This window comes from Pleurodeles waltl, chromosome 2_1, assembly GCF_031143425.1.
Source record: "Pleurodeles waltl isolate 20211129_DDA chromosome 2_1, aPleWal1.hap1.20221129, whole genome shotgun sequence".
NCBI lineage: Eukaryota > Metazoa > Chordata > Amphibia > Caudata > Salamandridae > Pleurodeles > Pleurodeles waltl.
In genome coordinates this window covers 87761121-87783751 of record NC_090438.1, presented here as the reverse complement: position 1 = coordinate 87783751, position 22631 = coordinate 87761121, and the positions used below count along the sequence as shown (strand labels likewise).

Here is a 22631-nt window from a genome sequence, read left to right as displayed (position 1 = left end):
CCGTGGATGAAGATGCCACCGAGTGGGTCTTTCGGGCGGCAGCTATGATCACGGAGTCTGGTGGCGGATCCTTCCTAAGGAATAAAGGGTCTTGCTCTGGAGCCTTGTACTTTTTAAGAATCCGAGCCGGGGCAGACTTAAGCGAGGCTGGGGCCAGAAAAGTGTCCATGGTCGGCTGCAACAAACCAGGCACTAGAGGCAGCAACTTTTTCGACGCTGATCTCTGTTGTAGCGTCTCAAAGATGATTGATGAGGAGGTAGACGGTTCTGGAACCTCTATATTGAGTTTCTGCGCTCCTCTTAGCAACACCTCGTTGAAAGTGGTTATGTCATCCACTGGAGAGACTCTAGCAGGTGGTGAATCTGTAAGAGTAGGTGAGTAACGCCCGACAGAAGAACCTGATGAAGACCAAGAGGGTGATCTTCTTGAGCGCGACCTGGATCTCCGTTGAGAGCGAGATCTGCTGCGGGACGCTGTAGCCGAGCGCCTAGGCCTCGCGGTCGGCTGTCGAGGAGCTGAACGAGCCCGTTCTGCCCCGGTTGTCGGCGATGGCGTTCTTGGCGGGGAGGCAGTGGGTGAATACATTCGCGAATATTGCGAATCTGGGGAGGCCGCTGGTCTGTTGAGGCTCTCCAGCCATCTCGGAGATAGGTTGATGGGCGAGACATGCCCAGGAGATGCTCTTGACCGAGAAGAGTCGCTCGGTATGGAGACCACTGGAGACTGAGCCTTGTCTGGCGAGGGGCGATGTTCTGCTCCCTGTTGGACCGGTAAAACCTGCGTCGACGTCGATGGCTGTTTCGACGTCGAAGGACGCCCAGTCGGTTGGTCCTGCCTCGACGTTGATTGCCTCGACGTTGAGTGCCTTGACGTCGAACGGCGTTCCTTGGACCTCGACCTGCTCGCCGTCGTGTGCCTCGACGTGGAGCGATGGGAGGTTGACGGCGGATGTTTCTCGCGCCGTCGTGGAGATCTCGACGTCGTGTGTCCTGACGTCGGGGGGCGCACAGCCTTTGGCGGCGACCGGGCATGCCGGCGGTGGCTCGACGTCGATCGGCGGGCTGCCGTCGACGGAGACCTGCCCCTGCTCTGATGTCCCCTCGACGCCGTTCCCTTCGACGTCGGGTGCGTCGCCGTCGACCTATGCCGGTGGGACGGTGGTAGCGACGACGTCGACGGTGAACAAACAGGTATTTTCCTACCTGTCGACGTCGACCGGGCCATTCTCTCCTGAGAATGGCCTTCTGGATGCCTGGGGAGTGAGGAGGACGATGTTCTTTTCCTCTCCTGAAGCCCATGAAGTCGGATCTTCTCTCTGTCTTTCAGAGTCCTCCTAGACATGTTCTTACAGTACTTACAAGTGTCAGGGCAGTGACTCTGAGGCAGGTACACTATGCACAGAGAGTGGGGATCTGACTGGGCCTTCTTCTTCCCACAAGCAGGGCATTTGACAAAAAGAGAAGGCATTTTTCTGTCAGAAAAAACCTTCCTAGCTCAGACAAAGATGTTACTTGTCGAGTGAAAAGTGAAAAAACGCTTTTTTTAAAGAATTTTTCTGAGGAAAACTCAGAAAAACTGAGAGCTCAATGCTCCAGGATCCTCTCAGAAGAAGCCGGAAAAAAGAACTGACCTAACTGTGAACCAACTGTCACCTTTCCTTCACCCCTGAGGCATGGTGGGATACTGGAGGTGCTCAGGGTCTTAAAGGCACAGTGCCAAAGTTTTTATGGTTCTCCTGTGTTAACCTACATGCAGCCTATTGGCTAAGAATGCTTCATTGTTTTTCAATGCAGTTTTCTCTATTTTTTCACTAGAGTTTGCTACTGCTTACTTCCCCAAGCCTAGTTTTAGGAGCTTGGGTACTTATTTATGCTCTATTGTAGTATTTAAAAAAAAAAAAAAAAACTTCATAGAAATAAAGCATTTTAGCCTGTTTTTAACATGATAGCCTGCATGACTGTTTGTTACACATGTATAATGTGTATATATTTTATATATGCTCCGGGGTCCCCGCACAAGGGCGGGAATATTCAATGTTTATGACTATTGATGAGGATCCCCTGGAAGAGAATGAAAAGGTATTCACATCGAAAGGCAGTTCTCTCATTTGATTTGATTTGCCCTGATTATTTTAAAGATTTCTACTGAAATGTCCTGGGATAAAATGAAAGGATACTGGAAAAACATGTGCATATCCACAATCAAAACTTTTCTGTGGATCGAAATCTCTTCATCCCCATCAGAGAGAGGTGCGAAAAGCAAACCCCTAGAGTATATGAGTAGCCCCAAAATTACAAGTTTGTGAGGGCTCACGACATTTTTTTGGGAGAGAACCTCTGAGGAATGGGCTCGGCAACTCTTACCCTACATTTGTGATTGTAGAAATTCCACCTCACTGGCAGAATTTCCCTGTTCGAGAATATCAAAGGGGGGTGCGGAGGGGGGCAATTTCTGCCCTGGCAAATCATTTATTGTCAATATAAGTTCCACCCATGTGCAGAAAATTATTTGAGAGTCAGATCTATGACACCATTTAAGTAAGCAAAGTATGAGGGCCCAGAAGAAATTTATGTACTATGACGAAACAACAGAAATCTTTTATAAAGAAAATAATAACCTGTGAAAACATTGGCAAGTTCTAAAAACAGAATATTGTTTGAAGAATATCACTGTACCCCAATATCATGTGAAAAATATTGAGGACCAAAATATCGACATGGATAGGTAGGGTTAAGTGAAGCAAACCTATACTTACCTATTATGGGCCTCAATATTTTGTCCAATAAATCATGGTACAACAATGTTCTTGAAACAAGATTTTGACCTAGAACCATAGCAATGTACTCTTCCACTGGAAGACCTCTTTAGTAGTCAGTTTGTGGGGTTGTACCTTCCTTGTAGATCTGCTCTCCTCTTCGGGACCTGTAGGGGTCGGCAGCCAGAGCATGTTGGGCGCTATGCATAGGGCCAGGTTGAAAGCGGTCATCTGGTTCTCCTCTGAGTTCTCCTGAATGTGATAAAGAACCTGAAACAGGTGTTTTAGCAAAATGATGTTGGCTTCGGGGAGCCTCTCCAACAACCTATGGCCCAAAAAACAACGTATAAATAAAATGTGAAATAAACGTCTATCTATTATAATTTTTTATTATACTTGCATATCAAGAAGTTCCAAAAAACCGTCACTGTGCCAGGTATAAACTAACTTCAACCTAATCTTTGGAAACAATCTCTGAGGTTTTCACACATATATTCTTGTCATTAACAAGGAATTGGGAAACTAGCTAATAGCCCCCTTAATTTATAATAATGAGGTATGTGCCGGTCTCCTGCAGAGTGTCAGTGGGACTTTAAGGACGCAAGACTTGGTTGAGACAGCAGGCCTCCATTCTTCCCACCATGTGAGCTGGTATCAGGAAGATCGGAAGATCCTTGCAGCTCAGCTGTTAGCAGTAAGTCATATGTGATGTGCTTCCCTGAATCAATGTGCACATCGCTCGTCTTTGGAAACCTCAATAATCATTTGATAATTTCTTTCCAGGTGAGTGATGATATGATATGAACAGGAAGACAAGTTCCATTTTAACGGCACTCTGTGGCCCAGCCTGGATGTAGGCATAGATCAGAAACTGGCAGAGGAGTCAGTAACGAGCTTTTGCGGCCTGAGGGATTTACAAAGAGGAAGGACGTCATGATTTGTCTTAGGCCCATGAATGCAGAATGAGTTCTAACATTGGCTATTTGCTAGCACCAATGTTAAGGGAGACTGGCCTTCTACATTGTCACGCATATGGATCTTGAGTTGAAGAAACTAAGGACCACACTTGGGGCCAGATGTAGGAAGGCTTTTGCGCCTCGCAAACGTCGAAAAACGCCGTTTGCGAGGCGCCAAAGCCCTTACGTGATGCAGAAACAAATTTTGCGAGTCGGTACCGACTCGCAAAATGTGTTTCAGACTCGCAGATAGGAAGGGGTGTTCCCTTCCTGTTTGCGAGTCGTACCGCGATGTAGAGTTGATTTGTGACTGCGAAAGCGGTCGCAAATCAACTTGCAGTTACCATCCACTTGAAGGGGATGGTAACTCATTCGCAAATGGGAAGGGGTCCCATTGTGAATGCTCACCAAAATATTTTTTCAGAGAAAAAGTATTTTCTCTGAAAAAACCCGAAACTAAAAGGTTTCGGTTTTTTTTTCTATTTGCAGCTCGTTTTCCTTTAAGGAAAACGGGCTGCAAAGAGAAAAAAAAAAAATGCTTTATTGAAAAGCAGTCACGGACATGGTGGTCTGCTGTCTCCAGCAGGCCACCATCCCCGTGAGTGCCTAGACTCGCTGCGACCCACCTCATAAATATTTATGAGGTGGGTCTTTGCAACCCCATAGCGAGTCGCAGAAGGTGTCTTAGACACCTTTCTGCATCGCGAATTGCGAGTTGCAATTTGCGAGTCGCTCTGACTCGCAAATTGCAAGTCGCAATTTGTCACGTACCTACATCTGGCCCTTAGAATCTGACGTATGGTACTCCGTCAGTCAGGGTGGCAGAAGACATTACCTCCATCATCCTGACAGACTACCATGCGTCAAATCGGGGCGGCCCGGGGGTCACCTGTGTAGATGGGCGGAAACCATTGTCACAGTGACTCCTTTTAATGTACAAAATGTTTGGTGGACGGCCGTCGTGGTTTTGATGGTCCTCCACTAATCTTTTAACATTTTTTTGTTTTTCTAAAACAAACTCCCAGTCAAGAGTTTGTTTCAGAAAATCAAAAACAAATAAGGCCCCCCACATCCTGTGGGTGAAGGCTCCCAGGACGTGGCGTTCTATATTTCTTTATTGTTCTTTACCACCAGGTTTTTCTTAGTGGCGTCGGACAGAAAAAAAAGACATGACATCTTCACCCTAAATGGGGTAGGCTGAGAAATGTCCGTCCTTTGACGACCCCGTACGTCCCTTGGCTGTCGAAGGAAGCTTTCCATCGAGACTGCCAACGGGGGCTCTGTTGATAGAAAACATATATTCCACCCATCCTTAAAGGAAATGGAGAGTGTACTCCGTCGTGTTTGCAATGAAGTACAGGGTCTGCAAGAGTGCAAATGTGGCCAAAAGCTTATTAAATTATTCTGATTGGTATGTGGGGAGAGATTTCGTTTCAAAGTCCCAGGCAGGATTTGTAAATTAGAGAGACCACTAAAAGATAACTCTAGCTCACTGGAAACCATTAGGGGTTCTTAGTAAAGTGGTGACACTGCATTCCTTTTTTGGTGTCTTATCAGCTGTACAGTAGCATCTTGTATCTTCTGAAGATGGTCTTAGCAATTGTGCAGATCTCTTTTCTATGTCCAAAAAACAAGCCCTGGCACGTTACTAAAAGTCTAGTGCACCAATCCCAGAGCTTGGGTTTTTATTGATTGGTGAAACATTGATCCAAACCTGCTGTGTATAGGTTGAGCAGCAGAGCCTAAGAATTCATGCTTTTCATGGTAACCATAAAACAGAGGCAAGTGATGTGACCTTCCAGTTATCTTATAGAATTAGTCAAATTGTGTTTTTTTTAAACTGAGAAAGAGGACAGTACATAAAAGCCAACATCATTGTACCTCTATGTTAATGTGATTACTGCGGTTCATTTTACACACTTCTGCAAAACCGCCAATGTATCATTTCACAAACCTTTTAGTGGTTTCAATTTTATACTCCAGATGCTGCATATCCAAGGCCTCCATCCACAATCCGTACATTTCTGAGGATAGAACACTGTCAGGTATATTGCGCAGAAAATCCTGAATAAAATATACACACACACAGTGGGTTAGTCAGTTTCTTTTTCATTTGCTAAACATGTCACTTTATTGATATCATAAAAGGATGTAGAACAAAAAACATATTGCACTAGTGATTTGCTTCTTAATTACACCTAGTGCCATTCTCAGACTAGCTATAGCTTCATGGTGTGTGTTGTGATACCATTAAGTTCAAATGTTCACGTCTAGTGTCAAAACATCTATCAATTATAAATAGTTCCTTGCAAAAATATTGATGTACTTAAAGTTCTTAAAATCAAAACTTACTTGCCATCTATGATAGGATTGGGCCAATTTATTACACCAACTCCTGACAGCATATTTTAGGCAGCTGCTTCATGGTCAACCTTGCTCTGTACCAAGTGCTATAGGAAGATATGTGTACAGGGAGTGCAGAATTATTAGGCAAATGAGTATTTTGACCACATCATCCTCTTTATGCATGTTGTCTTACTCCAAGCTGTATAGGCTCGAAAGCCTACTACCAATTAAGCATATTAGGTGATGTGCATCTCTGTAATGAGAAGGGGTGTGGTCTAATGACATCAACACCCTATATCAGGTGTGCATAATTATTAGGCAACTTCCTTTCCTTTGGCAAAATGGGTCAAAAGAAGGACTTGACAGGCTCAGAAAAGTCAAAAATAGTGAGATATCTTGCAGAGGGATGCAGCACTCTTAAAATTGCAAAGCTTCTGAAGCGTGATTATCGAACAATCAAGCGTTTCATTCAAAATAGTCAACAGGGTCGCAAGAAGCGTGTGGAAAAACCAAGGCGCAAAATAACTGCCCATGAACTGAGAAAAGTCAAGCGTGCAGCTGCCACGATGCCACTTGCCACCAGTTTGGCCATATTTCAGAGCTGCAACATCACTGGAGTGCCCAAAAGCACAAGGTGTGCAATACTCAGAGACATGGCCAAGGTAAGAAAGGCTGAAAGACGACCACCACTGAACAAGACACACAAGCTGAAACGTCAAGACTGGGCCAAGAAATATCTCAAGACTGATTTTTCTAAGGTTTTATGGACTGATGAAATGAGAGTGAGTCTTGATGGGCCAGATGGATGGGCCCGTGGCTGGATTGGTAAAGGGCAGAGAGCTCCAGTCCGACTCAGACGACAGCAAGGTGGAGGTGGAGTACTGGTTTGGGCTGGTATCATCAAAGATGAGCTTGTGGGGCCTTTTCGGGTTGAGGATGGAGTCAAGCTCAACTCCCAGTCCTACTGCCAGTTCCTGGAAGACACCTTCTTCAAGCAGTGGTACAGGAAGAAGTCTGCATCCTTCAAGAAAAACATGATTTTCATGCAGGACAATGCTCCATCACACGTGTCCAAGTACTCCACAGCGTGGCTGGCAAGAAAGGGTATAAAAGAAGGAAATCTAATGACATGGCCTCCTTGTTCACCTGATCTGAACCCCATTGAGAACCTGTGGTCCATCATCAAATGTGAGATTTACAAGGAGGGAAAACAGTACACCTCTCTGAACAGTGTCTGGGAGGCTGTGGTTGCTGCTGCACGCAATGTTGATGGTGAACAGATCAAAACACTGACAGAATCCATGGATGGCAGGCTTTTGAGTGTCCTTGCAAAGAAAGGTGGCTATATTGGTCACTGATTTGTTTTTGTTTTGTTTTTGAATGTCAGAAATGTATATTTGTGAATGTTGAGATGTTATATTGGTTTCACTGGTAATAATAAATAATTGAAATGGGTATATATTTGTTTTTTGTTAAGTTGCCTAATAATTATGCACACCTGATATAGGGTGTTGATGTCATTAGACCACACCCCTTCTCATTACAGAGATGCACATCACCTAATATGCTTAATTGGTAGTAGGCTTTCGAGCCTATACAGCTTGGAGTAAGACAACATGCATAAAGAGGATGATGTGGTCAAAATACTCATTTGCCTAATAATTCTGCACTCCCTGTATATAATAGATCGTTCGGCAGTAGATGTATTTGAGACTTCTTTTTTGAGGTATGAATCCTAAACAGGGACGTAGCTTTGGGGTCGGGGTGGGAGGGTGTTTGGTGTGTTACACCCCCATAATAATTGTATTTTCTGATAAATAGTTGGGTATAAGTGCTTTTAGTTGAGTATGGTGAGGTGTCTGTCGAATTTCACCAGGGATTTGTACATAAACAGACAACAATGCTCAGACACCATCTCCCTCTCTGTTTTAAACGTCCTCAAAAATATTGGTTATTTTACAAACTATTGGGCCTCATTACGAGGCTGGTGGTCTTCAGACAGTGAACATTGCGAGAGTGCTGGTGTACACTGTGGGCTACAGCATTACGAGCCAGAGACAATGCTATAGCCTGTTTTCTGCTAGGCCGGCGGGGGAAAACCTCGGTGCCCTCGCGCTGACCTAGCAGGACATTCCTAATAGGTCCAGAGGGTTAGTAGCCACGAAGGCAGCTGCCACCCAGTCAAGAGTTTGGCGGACGTGCTTTCCCATCCATCAAACTCATAATGAGGCTCATTGTGTCTTCTCTCTTAGTACTCCTACTAATATGCGTTCCTCCCCATTTCCACTGCTGCTTAGGCTCCTCTCAATCACCATGCTTGTTGTATAGTGTATTTAAACACTATGTGCCTCATTACGAGGCTGGCGGTCTTCAGACCTCCAGCTCCGCAGTGGCGGTCAGGACCACCAAAGCTGTGGCAGTCCAACTGCCACCTAAGGACCCTGGCGGTCAGACTCACAGGGTTCCGGCAGCACCACCATGAAAAGGCTGGCGGAGAGCAGTTGCATGGGGCCACAGGGGTGCCCCTGCACAGCCCATGCACTTGGCATGGGCAGTGCAGGGGTCCCCCTGCCCAGCTGATGCACCCTGCGGGCTACAGCACTGCCGCCAACTCGATTAAGTGCCGGAGACAGTGCTGTACCCTGTTTCCCACTAGGATATTGGGCGGAAACCTAGGTTTCTGCCCGCCGGCCTAGCGGAAAACTCCTAATAGGTCCGGTGGGATGGTCACCACCATGGTGGCGGCCACCCAGTCGGGAGTTTGGCAGACGGGCTTTCCCATCCGCCAAACTTGTAATGAGGGCCTCTATGCCAGCCTGATTGTTGGAAAATCTGAAGCTAAACTCCTGCTCGAATCTTACTGACCAAGCTACACCCCTAATCCTGAATATTGACTCCAAAATATAGACTGAGCATACTCTGGGGGTAACAATGTTGGAATGACAATAATATTGAAGGAGCAAATATCAATGGTATGTATATTGTTTCTATGTAATAATACTGATAAACAAAGTATTGTATTTTGTTTTTTTGTGGTAGTATTTTATTTAGAAATATTAATTAAATTATTATTTTTATTAGATATAATTTTGGATATTTTTTCAGTTGCTGTGTTGATTGAGATATTGGGTGAAGAGTGTTCTATTTACAATACATGTTATTTAATAATAATTGGTTGTTTTTAATGTACATTTATTTATTGTTGTTTAATTATTTACATACTTCGTATTCAGCTTAATATTTTTTTCATGTAGCTTTGTTTACTGGGTAGTGGAAAGTGTTTTTGTAAAAGGTATATTAATTAATATTAGGTTTAAAATATATTTGTTATTTTATTTTAGCTTTTGGGGTTTACCGGGTGCTGCTGGGTATTGTTTTATGTAAAATATATTTAACTTATGATAATTTAATGTTACATTTTTATCTACGTTTTTTAAATTCTTTATTAATTATTTTTAAGTATGTGTTTGTCAAATTACTTTATGTATTTGAATAGCTGGGGATATTTTGTGTTTAGGTGCTTTAGGTGGCTAGTGTTTTAAAAGATATGGAAATGAATATGAAATGTTTAAAAATGATTAGACTTTATTAAATTATATTTAATTGAGTAATTTATGTATTATAAAAATATTGGGATTGAAAAGTTTGTTATTTATTAATAAAAAATATTTACGAGTTGTGTTTCTTTGAAATTTACATTGTTATATTATTATTTATTTTGTTTGTTAAATGTTATATTTTTGTCTGTCTTATTTTTAAAAAAATATATTAAATATATTTAATTATATAATTATTACAAACACATATTTAATATAAAATTAAAAATCATAGCTGTAGTTCAAAATTATTACATTGCCTTTGTTAATTTGTAAGACTCCCCCTTATATATGTACTTTCCCCACCGTTGGTAGGACTGGAGTTACAATAGTAACTTAGACCCTCCCCACCAAATATATGCATGTTTCCCACTGTTTATGCAACTTGAGTTACAACAGTAAATCTGACCCTCTGCTCCCACTAAATGCATGGCCCCCAATGTTGGTTGGACTAGAGTTAGAATAGTCACTATGACCTCCTGTTATATCTGGATTTTGCTGGGCAAGGGGAGTTCTTTTTTATTAATGCTCTCAGACATGGGTGCAAGGGCGTTCTCAAGCGCTGTGTTCCACTGTACGTGTTTAACTGTGTGTGGTCATTCCAACAGGTGCAGATGGTCAGTTGATCAGAGATCAAAGTTTGCTTGTCTGTACTTCAATAAACAGCACCTATTGTCTTTGTCGTGTCTAGAAGATCATTACCAGTGCAACTCCCAATAATTATATATGCATTTTCCTCAATGTTTGTTGTCTTGGACTCGTACTGAAAATGTTATCCCAATATCAAATGGTATATTTGTTTAATGTTTTTGGAATCATATTATTAAACGCCTTTTTAGTTTTCTAATTAAATTGTCTATTGTATTTATAGTTGTTTTCATTGTTTCCATGTTTAAGTAAATTATTAAAGAAGAGTGAAATATAATACAATATTATTTAAAATATAGTTAGTAGCTGTATGAACAATGAGCATGTGTTTTGAGATAAGTGTTTTTTGTTAATGTTAGCTTTATTACCCATTGAATATTTCTATATTGCAAGTTTTCTTTAAAAAAAAATTAAATACTGTTTCACTTGTATTTTTATTTATACAAGTAAATACACTAGTTGTAAAAATAAGCCCCTTCTTTAAACGCTTCTTTTATATTTAAATAAAAGGTTTAATATTTATTATCCATGTTGCCTTCCTCAACCTACTTTTTGCTGGATTTTTGCTTGCTGGCCTTAGGACTCTGCACACTTTACCATTCCTAACCAGTGCTAAAGTACTTGTGCTCACTCCCTTAAACGTGGTTTGATTGGCATATACCTGATTGGAATATTTAATTTACATGTAAGTCCCTTGTAGAGTGGTATACCATATACCCAGGACCTGTAAATTAAATGCTGTCAGTAGGCCTGAAGCACCTAGTGTGCCAACCACTTAAGAAGCCCTTAAAAACTTGTCCCAGGCCTGCCATTTCAGCCTGTACGCAGTGTCCCACTGCCATATCAACTTGACATTTAAATCCCTTGCCAAGCCTTAAACTCCCTTTTTATTACATGTAAGTCACCCTTAAGGTAGGCTCTAAGTAGCCCATAGGGCATGGTGCTGTGTAATTAAAAGGTAGGACATGTACTTTTAGCTTTGCATGTCCTACTAGTGAAAAACCTCCAAATGTATTTTCTCACTACTGAGAGGCCTCCCCCTCCCATTGGGTATTCCTAATTAAAATTAATACGTTGTAATTCCTAAACCAGAGGTGGTAGATATTTCATGTTTGGTATCTATGAACTTGCAATGATAAACCTTGTTTAATGGTAAAGTTGGATTTATCATTGCAAGTTTGAAAATGGCACTTTTAAAAAGTTGGCATTTTCCTACCCTTAGCACTCTTGTGCCTGCAGCCTGCCTTGGGTCACATGACTCGGTGTAACTGACAGTTTGTACTTTGTGGATTCACCCCAGACAGTCATACAATAGTGGGATTAGCAAGACGCAAAAGTCCTTTCCACTGGCAGGATGTGGGGGTGGAGCTGAGCACAGCCCCGCTCACATCTGAATAGAACTGAGTTCTGCTGTCACATGAAAGGCTTATTAACCCTGCATTGTCAATGCAGCCAACTAGGAGTCAGGGCAGGGGAGGCAGGACATTCCTGGAACTTCTGAGAACCCTCCTGGAAACTTCACCCAACTTCTAGGAGCAGGGCACCAGGGTATACAATGCTCCTCAGTTTATTAGTGGTCCTGGGAAGGCCTCTCAGAGGACTGCCTACTGCTGTGTCCTGCAGTGCACTCTACCACACTGCTGATGTACTTGGAAGGACTGATCTGCTGCCTGGAGCCTGCCTTCAACCTAGACCCAGGAAAGAGGAAGGTTAGACAAAGGGGGCATCCCCCATTCATACAGTTATAAGATTGGCACCCTCAGAACTACTCAGCAGGACCTGTGGAAGATTCAGAAGGACTTCCTTGCTGTTTGAAGAAGGAGGACTGGACCTACTTGCTTCGAATCCAGGATCCCCCGAAGTGTGTCCAGGGTTCAGTTGGCTAACCTTCTGTTTGAGCTACAGGAACACAACAAGCTTCCAGAGGTCTTCCCTGCAACTGCCCAACAGGCGAGCACCAACTGTACTTGAACAAGCCCTGCTGCTAGCTTCTGCTGGAGTGAGTCCTGATCCCCAAGAGGAGCAAAAGGTGCCTCCTAGGTCCTGAGGCATTGGTTGGCACCAGAGTTGCTTCACAACTGAGCAATAAGTGAAAAACCAGATGTTTTGGGCTATTTGCGACCGCAAGAGCACTCCTCATGTCAGCAACTGTCACTGTGTCTCCTACCAATCTGAAGTTCTGATAGCGATATGCTCTTCGTGCCAACAGCGACCCCCCAAAGATCCAGCTAATGTAAAGCTTCAGCAACAACCTGCTCCTCGTGCTGACAATGATATCTTCACAGCCCCTCCAACATGAAGCTTCAGCTGAGACTCCTCACATGGACTTGGACTGGGAGAAGGTAAACTCTTTACTGGGGTAAACCTGGTCCCTGTATCTGTCTTGCATTCCATCACGGTCAGCCTGAACTTGTGACATTCACTCAGTCCAGTGCGACCAGATAACCGCGAGTGGCACTTTTTGGCACTATTTTCACCTGAAATTCATGTTCTACTTATTGGATTTTTGCACAATGATGTCATTTTATTTATTAAAATATACTCTGTCATTCTAAATTAGTTTGGGATTTACTTGTGTTGTGTTTTCACTTCAGAACTGCCTGAGTGCTGCTAAGTATTTTACACATTGCCTCTACAAAAAGTCTGTCTGCTTTTGTGTCGAGCTACCAAGGGGTTAAGCACAGGTAAATGTAGTGACTTTTGTGGTTCACCCTGACAAGGATTGCATTTATTATTGAGTGGGGCATGCACCTCTCTCAACTAATAACCCAATATCTTACAATTCTGCTTGAATGCATGGTGTGCACAAGGATTTCCTCTGATGACAGACAGCTTTCAGTAAAATCCAGGCACTATGGGCAGTGAGAAAATCAGTTCTCTAGGTGAATGTGAAAGGCATCCTATGCAAGCTAATATAGCATTTTAGCACCTTTCAAAATAGTATGACCCACGATCATTTAGTGTCTGTGTATCATTTTCTAAATATTTCCCTGCCTACTATTCTGTTTTATTATAACCTCAGTGCAAATTTGATTTATCGTCATTTTTGTAAATCACTTCAGTTTTTCATAAATTAACTGTGTGTGCTGAAGGCTGTCACAGCACATCTTGTTCAATACTGCAGGGTCGCTGTGGAGTAACTTACTGTGATGACAGCGGCAGCAACAAACACAGATTCCCCGTCCATGTGCACATCGTCACCCGAATTGAGCTTCTCCTTCAGCTCCTTGCAGGTCTTTGCATTGGCCGAGCGCCTAAAGATGCCCTTGGTGGAGGGCCCTTCATGATACAGCAGCATGAGCATATCCTAGTGGGTAATGTAAGAGAGGTAAACAGGGGAGAAAGTATGCATCCACACACAGCATCAATATGATATGCATCATTCCCTTTGCATGAAACCTCTTATCAAGCCTCCATTGAGCTGGCACCTCAACAACAAACAGGTAATGAGCAGGTCTGTCCATGCATTCTAAACCTTCATTTATCTTTAGAGGTGAAAGGCAGAAATCTGTGTCCCTCAGAATCCGAGTCAGTGGTTTCGAGTGCTCGGCACCTGCACTTAATTGTCAACACCAGCACTTATGACCGTCTACAACATGGTGGCACTGTATGTCTAATTTAGAGATGAGCACAACAATAGTTGCTTATTAATTCAATGTACATTAAGAATGTACAAATTAAGCACCGGTGTCTATTGACAAGAGCATACAGTGTGTGTGCGCGTGTGTATGCACATGCATGGAGTGCTGTGTGTGTGTTTGTTGCCCTGTGCGCAAGAGGTCGGCGCCTGGGAAAGGAAACTAGTGCCTCAGCCTTACCTGTGAACAAAAAGGGAACTGCGTTGTAGGAAAGGACTGAATGATGGTGGTGCAGGGAGCCATAATCCCCCATTATCACCCGAGATACATGCCTTTATTTATACCGAAAACACCTACCATTAAAAGGGATACCTTGGTGTTTTTACACATTTTTATCCTAGTCCACGGCAGACAACAATCTCATAAACATGGTTGATCCCATCTTGGTCTTTAGGGACCAGGATGCGACCTGATGACGAAGCATGTCACTATTAGAGTGGGTGAGGGTATGTCATAAAAACAACTGAAATTGTGTTGTTAGTCTCTGTGGGGGTTGTACCAGGAGTAGACCTATACCCTACAATTTGGGCCTGGGAATACAAAGAGGGAAGGATACACATATCTATAAAGTATTCAGTTAGGGTGATTGTATCCTATAGCCCTTTCTCTCTCCCCTTGATGACTGGCTACCTGGGGGGTTGTGATCTGTTTTTTGTGAGAGTAGGTGTAAGAAGCCTAGCAGCAGTTCTGAAGAGAGATCGTGGGAGTGATTTTAATTCATGCAGGGTGGCAAAGTATAAAGGAGAACGGTGATTTGGTAACATTACATTCCCTGGTGGAGTAATGCCCTAAAGCATTGTTGATCTTGTGCTTGGGGAAGGGGTTTAATTCCTAGTATCGCAAACTGAAGAGCATCATGTATTCCTAAAAAGGGAACAGGCCTGAATAGTTACAATAGAGAGCATCTATCACGGTAGACGCTCCTCGGCTCTCCTCTGGAAGGAGCCTAATCCCAACTATTTTTCATTTTGGGTTTTCTTTAAAAGTTCAACAACTCATGACTGATAATCATCATCAAGTGTTCAGCACTGCAAGCAGAATTTCACGTTTTCTCGGCATTTTACCCTCAGGAGCTGGCCTGAGATGTACAACTCTAACCACAAGAATTCAAACCAGTGCTGCAGATGCTGATGACTGGTCCATGTCTACGTTTATTTCTGATTTCTGAGTCAATGACGTCATGATCTACTTGATTTGCTTGATATTGAAATAAATTGTGATTCATCCACCATTTGAGAGAGGATTTCATCTTTTTGTGCACCCCTGGGTTCTTATGCAGTACTGCTCAGCCTATAAATGAAAACATCGCCCGTGCAGTGTGCCTTGAACATATCAGGTTCTCTGTACTCCAATGTGAAACCATCTAGTTTATCCTTATGTGCGAGGATTTTTCCATTTGTTTTCTCCAGCAGACGGCTAAAACTCTAAGAGCATACGGTTGTACTGATAGCCCTGAAAAAATGTCAAAATAATACATATCCTGAGGAAGGTCTGCAAATTATTTCCAATAAAAACAGCTCACTCTGATTCTGCTCATTACGTGCAAATTATGTTGTTCCAGGAAACAGATGGTGGAATTTGATGAGTTAGTCAAATAGTGCATACAATGTGTCTATGTGTGTGGGGCCACTTAATTGGGTAAAAAATCATTAGTAGTTATTGCAATTTTTGATGAACTGTGAATGATCTTTAATGAGATTCTGGTAATAGGACGATTGTGTCCAATCTACTGTGAGGCATTTTTTATTAGTGCTGGTTATAGTTATTCTTGTAAAGTAATATATTGGACTATGTGATTATACAACTATATTAGTGTGTTGTGAAACTGGGTCTATTGTGGTGTAATTTAATTCTGAATTGGCTGATACCTCAGTTCATAGATCACAACCTCTCCTCTTTAAAAACTAATTTTTTGTATCTGCAATTACATGGAGAGGCACTTGAAAAGGGAAGCCATTCCTGCCTGCGGAATTCTGGAAAAAGGAAATAATGAAGACTGCGTGTTCCTCTAACTTCCCCACCTTGGATAATCTCACCTCGGTCCTGCTAAGGGTTTGTTTCTGCGTGCAAGCACTCACGCTGCCATTGCAAACTCACTCTGCATTACTTGTAACTGGGGTCTTAATGGGGCACCTGCATAAGTACTGAATATTCGGAATACTTTTAGAAATTCATGACTGGTATAGTATCTATGGGCTATTCCTGAGGTTGACTCTGGATCCCCAAAGATGTGGCCATCTACTCCAAATGTAAGAGGAAACCTGTGGTAGTTGATCCGTGTATTTTTAAAGTGGGGGGTTATGAAAAAGTCAGTGCCAGTGCCAGTGACCTATACCATCATCCACTCACGAGGAACTTTAGGTGGCCTTTAGAAGGAAGGGAGTCCCTCAAACAATAATGCTGTGTCATAACAGATTTGAAAGTGATTCCAGTGGGAGAGGTGAAAGGGAGGGGCAGATGGGTACTTGAGGATCCAAAATGTCTGGGGATCATATTGAACTATGGGGTAATATCTGTTATAGTAGGGAGTGGCAGACCTACTGCAATGTTCAGTGGAAGGACGCCTCCCTCTTCGTCACCAATGTCCCATCTTCTACCGCTGTCCTCTATGCCTCGGGCACAACTGATACCAGATGTGGTGGTGGGTAGTAGGAACCCAAGGGACCTTCCTATCAACTCTACCTAGGCTCTTGCAAGTAACCACCCTTTCCCCCCACTCCTTGACATGTACTGATGCTTTTCTGCGCTCCACAAGCACAGCTCAAACTTTTGGCAAACTTTGGCAACCAGATTTCTAAGTAAGGTAGTACCACCACCTCATCAGCTGTTGTGTTATCTACTGGATGGGTTTAAAGGTGAAATAACTGCATAGGGTGGGGGAAATGATCCTCTAGCTTTGTGAATGAACATAGGCTCTGCCCATGTGTTACCTAAGCACGAATATGAATGACTATGTAACTACCAAGGCGTTTTACACGACTCAGCACTGGGGACTGTTGTGTGCTTCTATATATCAGGGAGTAGTTCCGAGGAAGTAATTTACACCAGTAGCACACCATTCTGATGAGCTTAAAGGTCATGATTAGAGGAGAGGTCCATGGCTAACAAGGTAACCACTAGTTTGAAGGATCAGCACCTAAAAGGTCTCTTTTAATAAACCTGCATATTGCCTCTCACGGCCCTGCTGCTCCAGTATTGTGTGAAGGTGAGAGGTCAGCAGTACAGCATGTGGCTTTCAATATGCCACGTCTTTGCCTTCAAGGAAGCCATGCATTGTCAAACAGTGTACAGCATGAGGATATCTGTGCTTACTATGATGGGCTTGGGGAGGCTTCCATTGGGGCAGACCGAGGAAAGAGACAGCCCAAAGAGTTTCCTCCGAGTAGCAGGAGACTGGGAAGCAGGGCTGCCACCGGGGGAGCTGCCACTCCGTCGAAGCGCCCAGTCAATGAGAGACTTCTTCCTTTTTGAGTGCTTCTGTGTGGATTCTGAAAGAAACCACAGGAGTCTGATAAAGGAGACAGACTAAAATAAAGAAGTATAATGAACACAACATGGTAAAACAAACCCTGATAGGGGTGCACCACTGACTGAGTGCCAGAACTTAGAAAGTTAGAACTCTCACTGTTGGGCTGAGAACACAGTCCCTCATTATAAACATTTAGCACTGCCACTCACGGATGGAGGTTCATGCCTCGCAAGTTTTCCTGAGTTGAACGTGGTCGCATAAAAGAAATCCCTTCTCACCGAGACAGACAATGAAATGGGCCAGTCATCAAATGTAAAGCTCTCGAGAAGAAAGCAACGTAGACTACACCAGGAAAGCCCACCCCCCACTCCATGTACCCTCTGGGCCATATTTATGGCAAAGTAGCGCGGTTCAACACTGTATCATTGCGAAAGGGCAGGAATGCCCCGTATTTAAGGCATACAATGCATTCCTGTCCTGTCCCCCTGCGCTGGCGCACAATGGGCTGCCTCGCGCCATGGTTCAAGGGTGCCTCCGTTTTATGCAGAATTGTTTATCTGGAGGAAGAGGCACCTTCCTGCACAAAAACAATCCTCTGAGGCATTTTGCTCTTGCTATGTGTGCTGCAGTATGCACATACAGAAAGTGGAAAAACAAGGAGAAATAAAGATATTCTGCCTCAGTACACATCTCCAGGGAAGGCGTATCTTTTTGACTCATTCCCAGGTTTACCAGGTTTGGCAAATCTGGGAATGCATCAAATACTCTGGGAGTTGCATGGGAATACCTACGCAATGGCCATGGAACGCTTCCCTTGTGCTGAGTAATGCAATGCAACGATTTGGCAGCGTTGCATTATTCTAGATTTTTTAAGGCATTCAAAGCCACGCAAAGTGGCTTCAAAATTCTGACTTAGAGGGTCTGCGACATGCATGTGCACGTTGGGTGGAGCAAGCATGACACAAAGCTCTCATAAATGTACCCCTGACTGTTCGAAGTCTTGTCTTGCGCTGCGTGGTTTTTCTACTTCCTCATTTGCCACCAGAGTGAAACAGGATTACATTGCTTGTGCCCCCTCATTCCATGGGGGCAAAAGTCATGTAAACAAGGTGTGCCTATGCGCCTGGAATCAGTGCTTAATTTGAGCCAGTGGTCTCCGATGCAGGGCATCTGCAACTATTTTTGAGGGCCGACTTAGTTTTCTGCATCAGGCATGTAAAGCGAGCAAAAGAGACATAAGGGAAAAGTGGAGGAAGAGAAAAACGAAAACGCGTTGCAGAGGGAGAAAGCAGAAAGCTGCAAAGGAGTGGCTGTAAATGTAATAAAGAGGCCTGAAATGGCTCACACATTTAAATGCAGCAGCCGGGTGTTTCAAAAAAGAGCTTTGGGCACCGGCACGTTTTTATTTGCAAATTAAGCACTGCCCGGTATCTTGGCAGGGGTTTCTGCTGGTGGATCTTTAAGCCAGGTACTGTACTCCTTTATATATTTTGTTGTATTGAGCACTAGGTAGTAATGAACATTACTCCCTGCTTCTATGTTACTGCCCCTTATATAAACTAGGCTACACATTCAAGTGCAAGAAATCAAACTATGCTGCCTTTTCCTTGCGAGCATATCTTCATGTTTGTTAATATACATGTATTTGTTACTGTCACATAGAGGCACAAGAGTATTAAAAAATCATTAATCATATATTTTTAGGAAATCTTATGGTTTGCGATTTCCCATTTTTAGCAACAGTCGCCATTCTACACAAGTGATAATGATATTCTATCTTTGAGTATCCAAGTGTTAGTCTGACCCTTCCTTACCTCTCCTCAGTTGCATGGGTGCCTGGGGTCTAGGCTTCAAGATGAACTGGCATTGCCTGTCCTTGGGTAGCTGTTCCACCAGAAAGGGCTCAATGCCTTCACCTGGCAGAACATTGTTGGTCCCTTGGCACTGGTCTGCAAAGTCGCGTAGACAGTTCATTATGATGCTGAATGGGTATTCATGGCCTGCAGGAATACAGTGAAGAAGGTGTGAAGAAAGCTCCAGTGCTGAAGTAGCCAACAAATCATTAAAACGTGAACACACTAAAGCATTGCCCACGCCTGCAACTACTGGAGCTTCACCCCATACACAGGTTCATAGAACCGCTAAATACACGAGGTGTCACCTGTGTACACATCACAACTAGTAGAGTTAGGCTAAGTTACTTTAAAATAAGTTATTCCATCAGCCTAAGGTAGGGTTCAAATATATGTACACATGTAGCACCACATCAGGAGCTCAGCCACTGCTCCTCTCAGACTCCCAGGTGCCTCACTCTCACATTCCACCTTACATCACAAGCTCCAGAGAAGCTAACACACCCAACAAGACTACAGGACAGAGCAGAGCGCAGGATCACAGAGGATAGGACCCAGCACACCTCCCTTCTTAGCAAGACTGAACAACAGGAAAATCCATGCATCGATCGACAACTCCACACACAGGCAACATTAACAAAAACATCAAGCACTGCATTAAACACCATGCCACGCTAGACATGTTTTGTTCCAAGATAAAACATAGAATCTAGATCCACACAGACCCAAACTTAATTACAAGGGAAAACCTCAACACCATGCAAGTCTAGATAAAACAAGGTGGCACTTTACACGGGAATAAGGGCAAAATATACATTTAATACTAGCCTACGCATACTTTCACCAACGTCACAAGGAAAGTCTGAAACAAACATACGCACAACTAAAAAAAAAAAAACATAAGCCACTACACTGAGCAACACTGATGGACCCCTCCCCCTCCTGCACTGGTTCATGAAGGCCATCCTAAGGGCTCTGTTCCAGCACCATAATCAAAGTGGAATTACAAGAGCATAGAGATACCTCTACAAACAGTCAACCTGTCATCACCCGAATAAATTTGAATGATGCAAAAAATGAGGACGTAAATCCAGCCAACATCCCCTTACAGGAGAATTAACAGACGTAATGAACATTTCCCATAAACCCCAAATAACCCAACCTGATAATGGCCCCACTGCAGTGGAACTACAACAGAAATGACATAACACTTCAAGAATCCAATCTGTCACCACGTCTTGGGGGGGAGGGATATGTGAGGACTTGGTTGGGGGGGTAGGGTGCCAGCGACAGGAATAGAGATTCCTGTTCAAGGGGAAGTTACCACCAGGGTTTTCGTGGTGGTGCGACCGCCACGGAAAGCCTGGTGATCTGCCGTGTCATAATATCGCCGGCGGTCTCACGGCTGCAACCAGGCCGGTGGTCCTCACTTCCGGCCAGGCGGTCCGACCACCCTGGAGGTGCTGGGGGACATTGTGGCGGTTTGGCTTGGGCCAAACCACCACTCTCATAATATGGCGGTCTTTACTACCGGCCCTGTGGCAGTAGGACTGCCACACTCATAACAAGGGCCTAAATGATCGTGAAAGGAAATTGGGTTAGATTATAATGTAATAGGACATAACAGATACCAAGGTCTGATCATTTCTATTGACTGTTGAAACAGGAAAACAAACACATCTAGTTTCAACACAAAGGGGGTCATTCTGACCCCGGCGGTCTAAGACCGCCGGGGCCAGGGTCGGCGGGAGCACCGCCGACAGGCCGGCGGTGCCCCGCAGGGCATTCTGACCGCGGCGGTAAAGCCGCGGTCGGACCGGCAACAATGGCGGTCTCCCGCCAGTGTACCGCCGCTAGCTGCGCCGCCGAGGGGATTCCGACCCCCCCTACCGCCATCCAGTTCCCGGCGGTCCGCCCGCCGGGAACCGGATGGCGGTAGGGGGGGTCGCGGGGCCCCTGGGGGACCCTGCAGTGCCCATGCCACTGGCATGGGCACTGCAGGGGCCCCCGTAAGAGGGCCCCTACAAGTATTTCACTGTCTGCTTGGCAGACAGTGAAATACGCGACGGGTGCAACAGCACCCGTCGCACCTTCCCACTCCGCCGGCTCGATTACGAGCCGGCATCCTCGTGGGAAGGGAGTTTTTCCCTGGGCTGGCGGGCGGAGTGGTATTTCGGAGGGGGGAACTCTGGCGGGCGGCCTCCGCCGCCCGTCAGGGTCAGAATGACCCCCAAAGTCCTTCATTGAGGAGATCTGGTCTACAGTCGCCAACACAACTTCTCATAAAAACTTTAAATGTTAATTATGATATCACTGTTAATGTGGATACTCAGGTAATAGACTTTAGTCGCTGGATTTTAGGTGACATTCATGAAACTCTGCCTAAAAAACATAACTTCCCATTTTTGTAGACTCAAGGAGTCCAGGTATTCGAACCGTCTGATTCCATTTGGATGACTTCCAAGGTGGCTGAGCACCACTGGCTGACTTTGATGCCACAAAGAAAAGTTTGCACGAAATTCCTACATAAATATAAAACTGCCACTGAGAAATCATGCTCGAATTGCTATTACAATCGTGTTACTAATGCTTCTGGTTTAAGAAAAATTTAGAAAGGGAAGTGTCTTCACCCTGCTGTGGTTCTTTTCGTTTCTTTTTACAAGGGTCTTTCCTCACAATCTGTTAGATTACTTCAGGAAAATCTTATTAAAAACTCGAGCTACTTTCATATAACAGATTTACATCTGACACCTGCCTGCTTTAGCCATCCTATCGTTTTTACTGGAAGGCTAGAAAAGTTGGCGCTGATCACTGAACAATATTTTGGGACTAAGGCCCTTATATAGAGTTTGGCAGAGAGACTGAACTGCTATACATTGGCAGTTCACCAGCCCAGTAAAATTTGCAGTTACCCAGTCCACTAAGATGTGGGCAAATAGAAGGGTTTCTGATAACGGGGGCTCAGGGCCTGATGGCCTGTCTGCCACAGCGCAGGTAGGTCACAGTAACGGCCTCCATGATCTATCTAGGGGACCAACATGCAAGGCGTGGCAGTTCGGGGCAGTAAATACAGTCAGTAGTTAATGGGGCCATTGTGGTTTTTGTTTTGGCTGCATATTTTACGGTATGCAGATCATACCCAGTTGACCATTCATCTAAACATCGAATGCCAATGTAATTCATACATGGTGGCAGTAGCGGAATGGATGAATAAAAGTGTATTGCATCTGAAAATGAGTAGCACTAAAGTGTTGTTGGTAGGTCATCCTCTTAACAGTGGCTCGGCTGCTGGTCATTTCCCTTCATGGACACTACACCCACTCCCGCAGACACAAAGAAATCTTGGCTTCATTTTTGCCCGCCTTCTGA

The 22631-nt window shown here is 44.1% G+C and overlaps 1 protein-coding gene across 2 annotated transcripts in view; it reads right to left on the bottom strand.

Moving 5' to 3' along the window:
- The window catches only part of LOC138261443 (rho GTPase-activating protein 20-like), a 306296-nt gene that overhangs the window by 34924 nt on the left and 248741 nt on the right, over positions 1–22631 (bottom strand). For both annotated transcript variants that reach the window (XM_069210394.1, XM_069210402.1), the window contains 5 exons: positions 19224–19409; positions 17253–17428; positions 13448–13609; positions 5667–5776; positions 2892–3081 (listed from right to left, as the gene is read on the bottom strand). In XM_069210394.1, coding sequence (XP_069066495.1) covers positions 2892–3081; positions 5667–5776; positions 13448–13609; positions 17253–17428; positions 19224–19409 — 824 coding nt within the window. The remainder of the gene's footprint in view (positions 1–2891; positions 3082–5666; positions 5777–13447; positions 13610–17252; positions 17429–19223; positions 19410–22631) is intronic.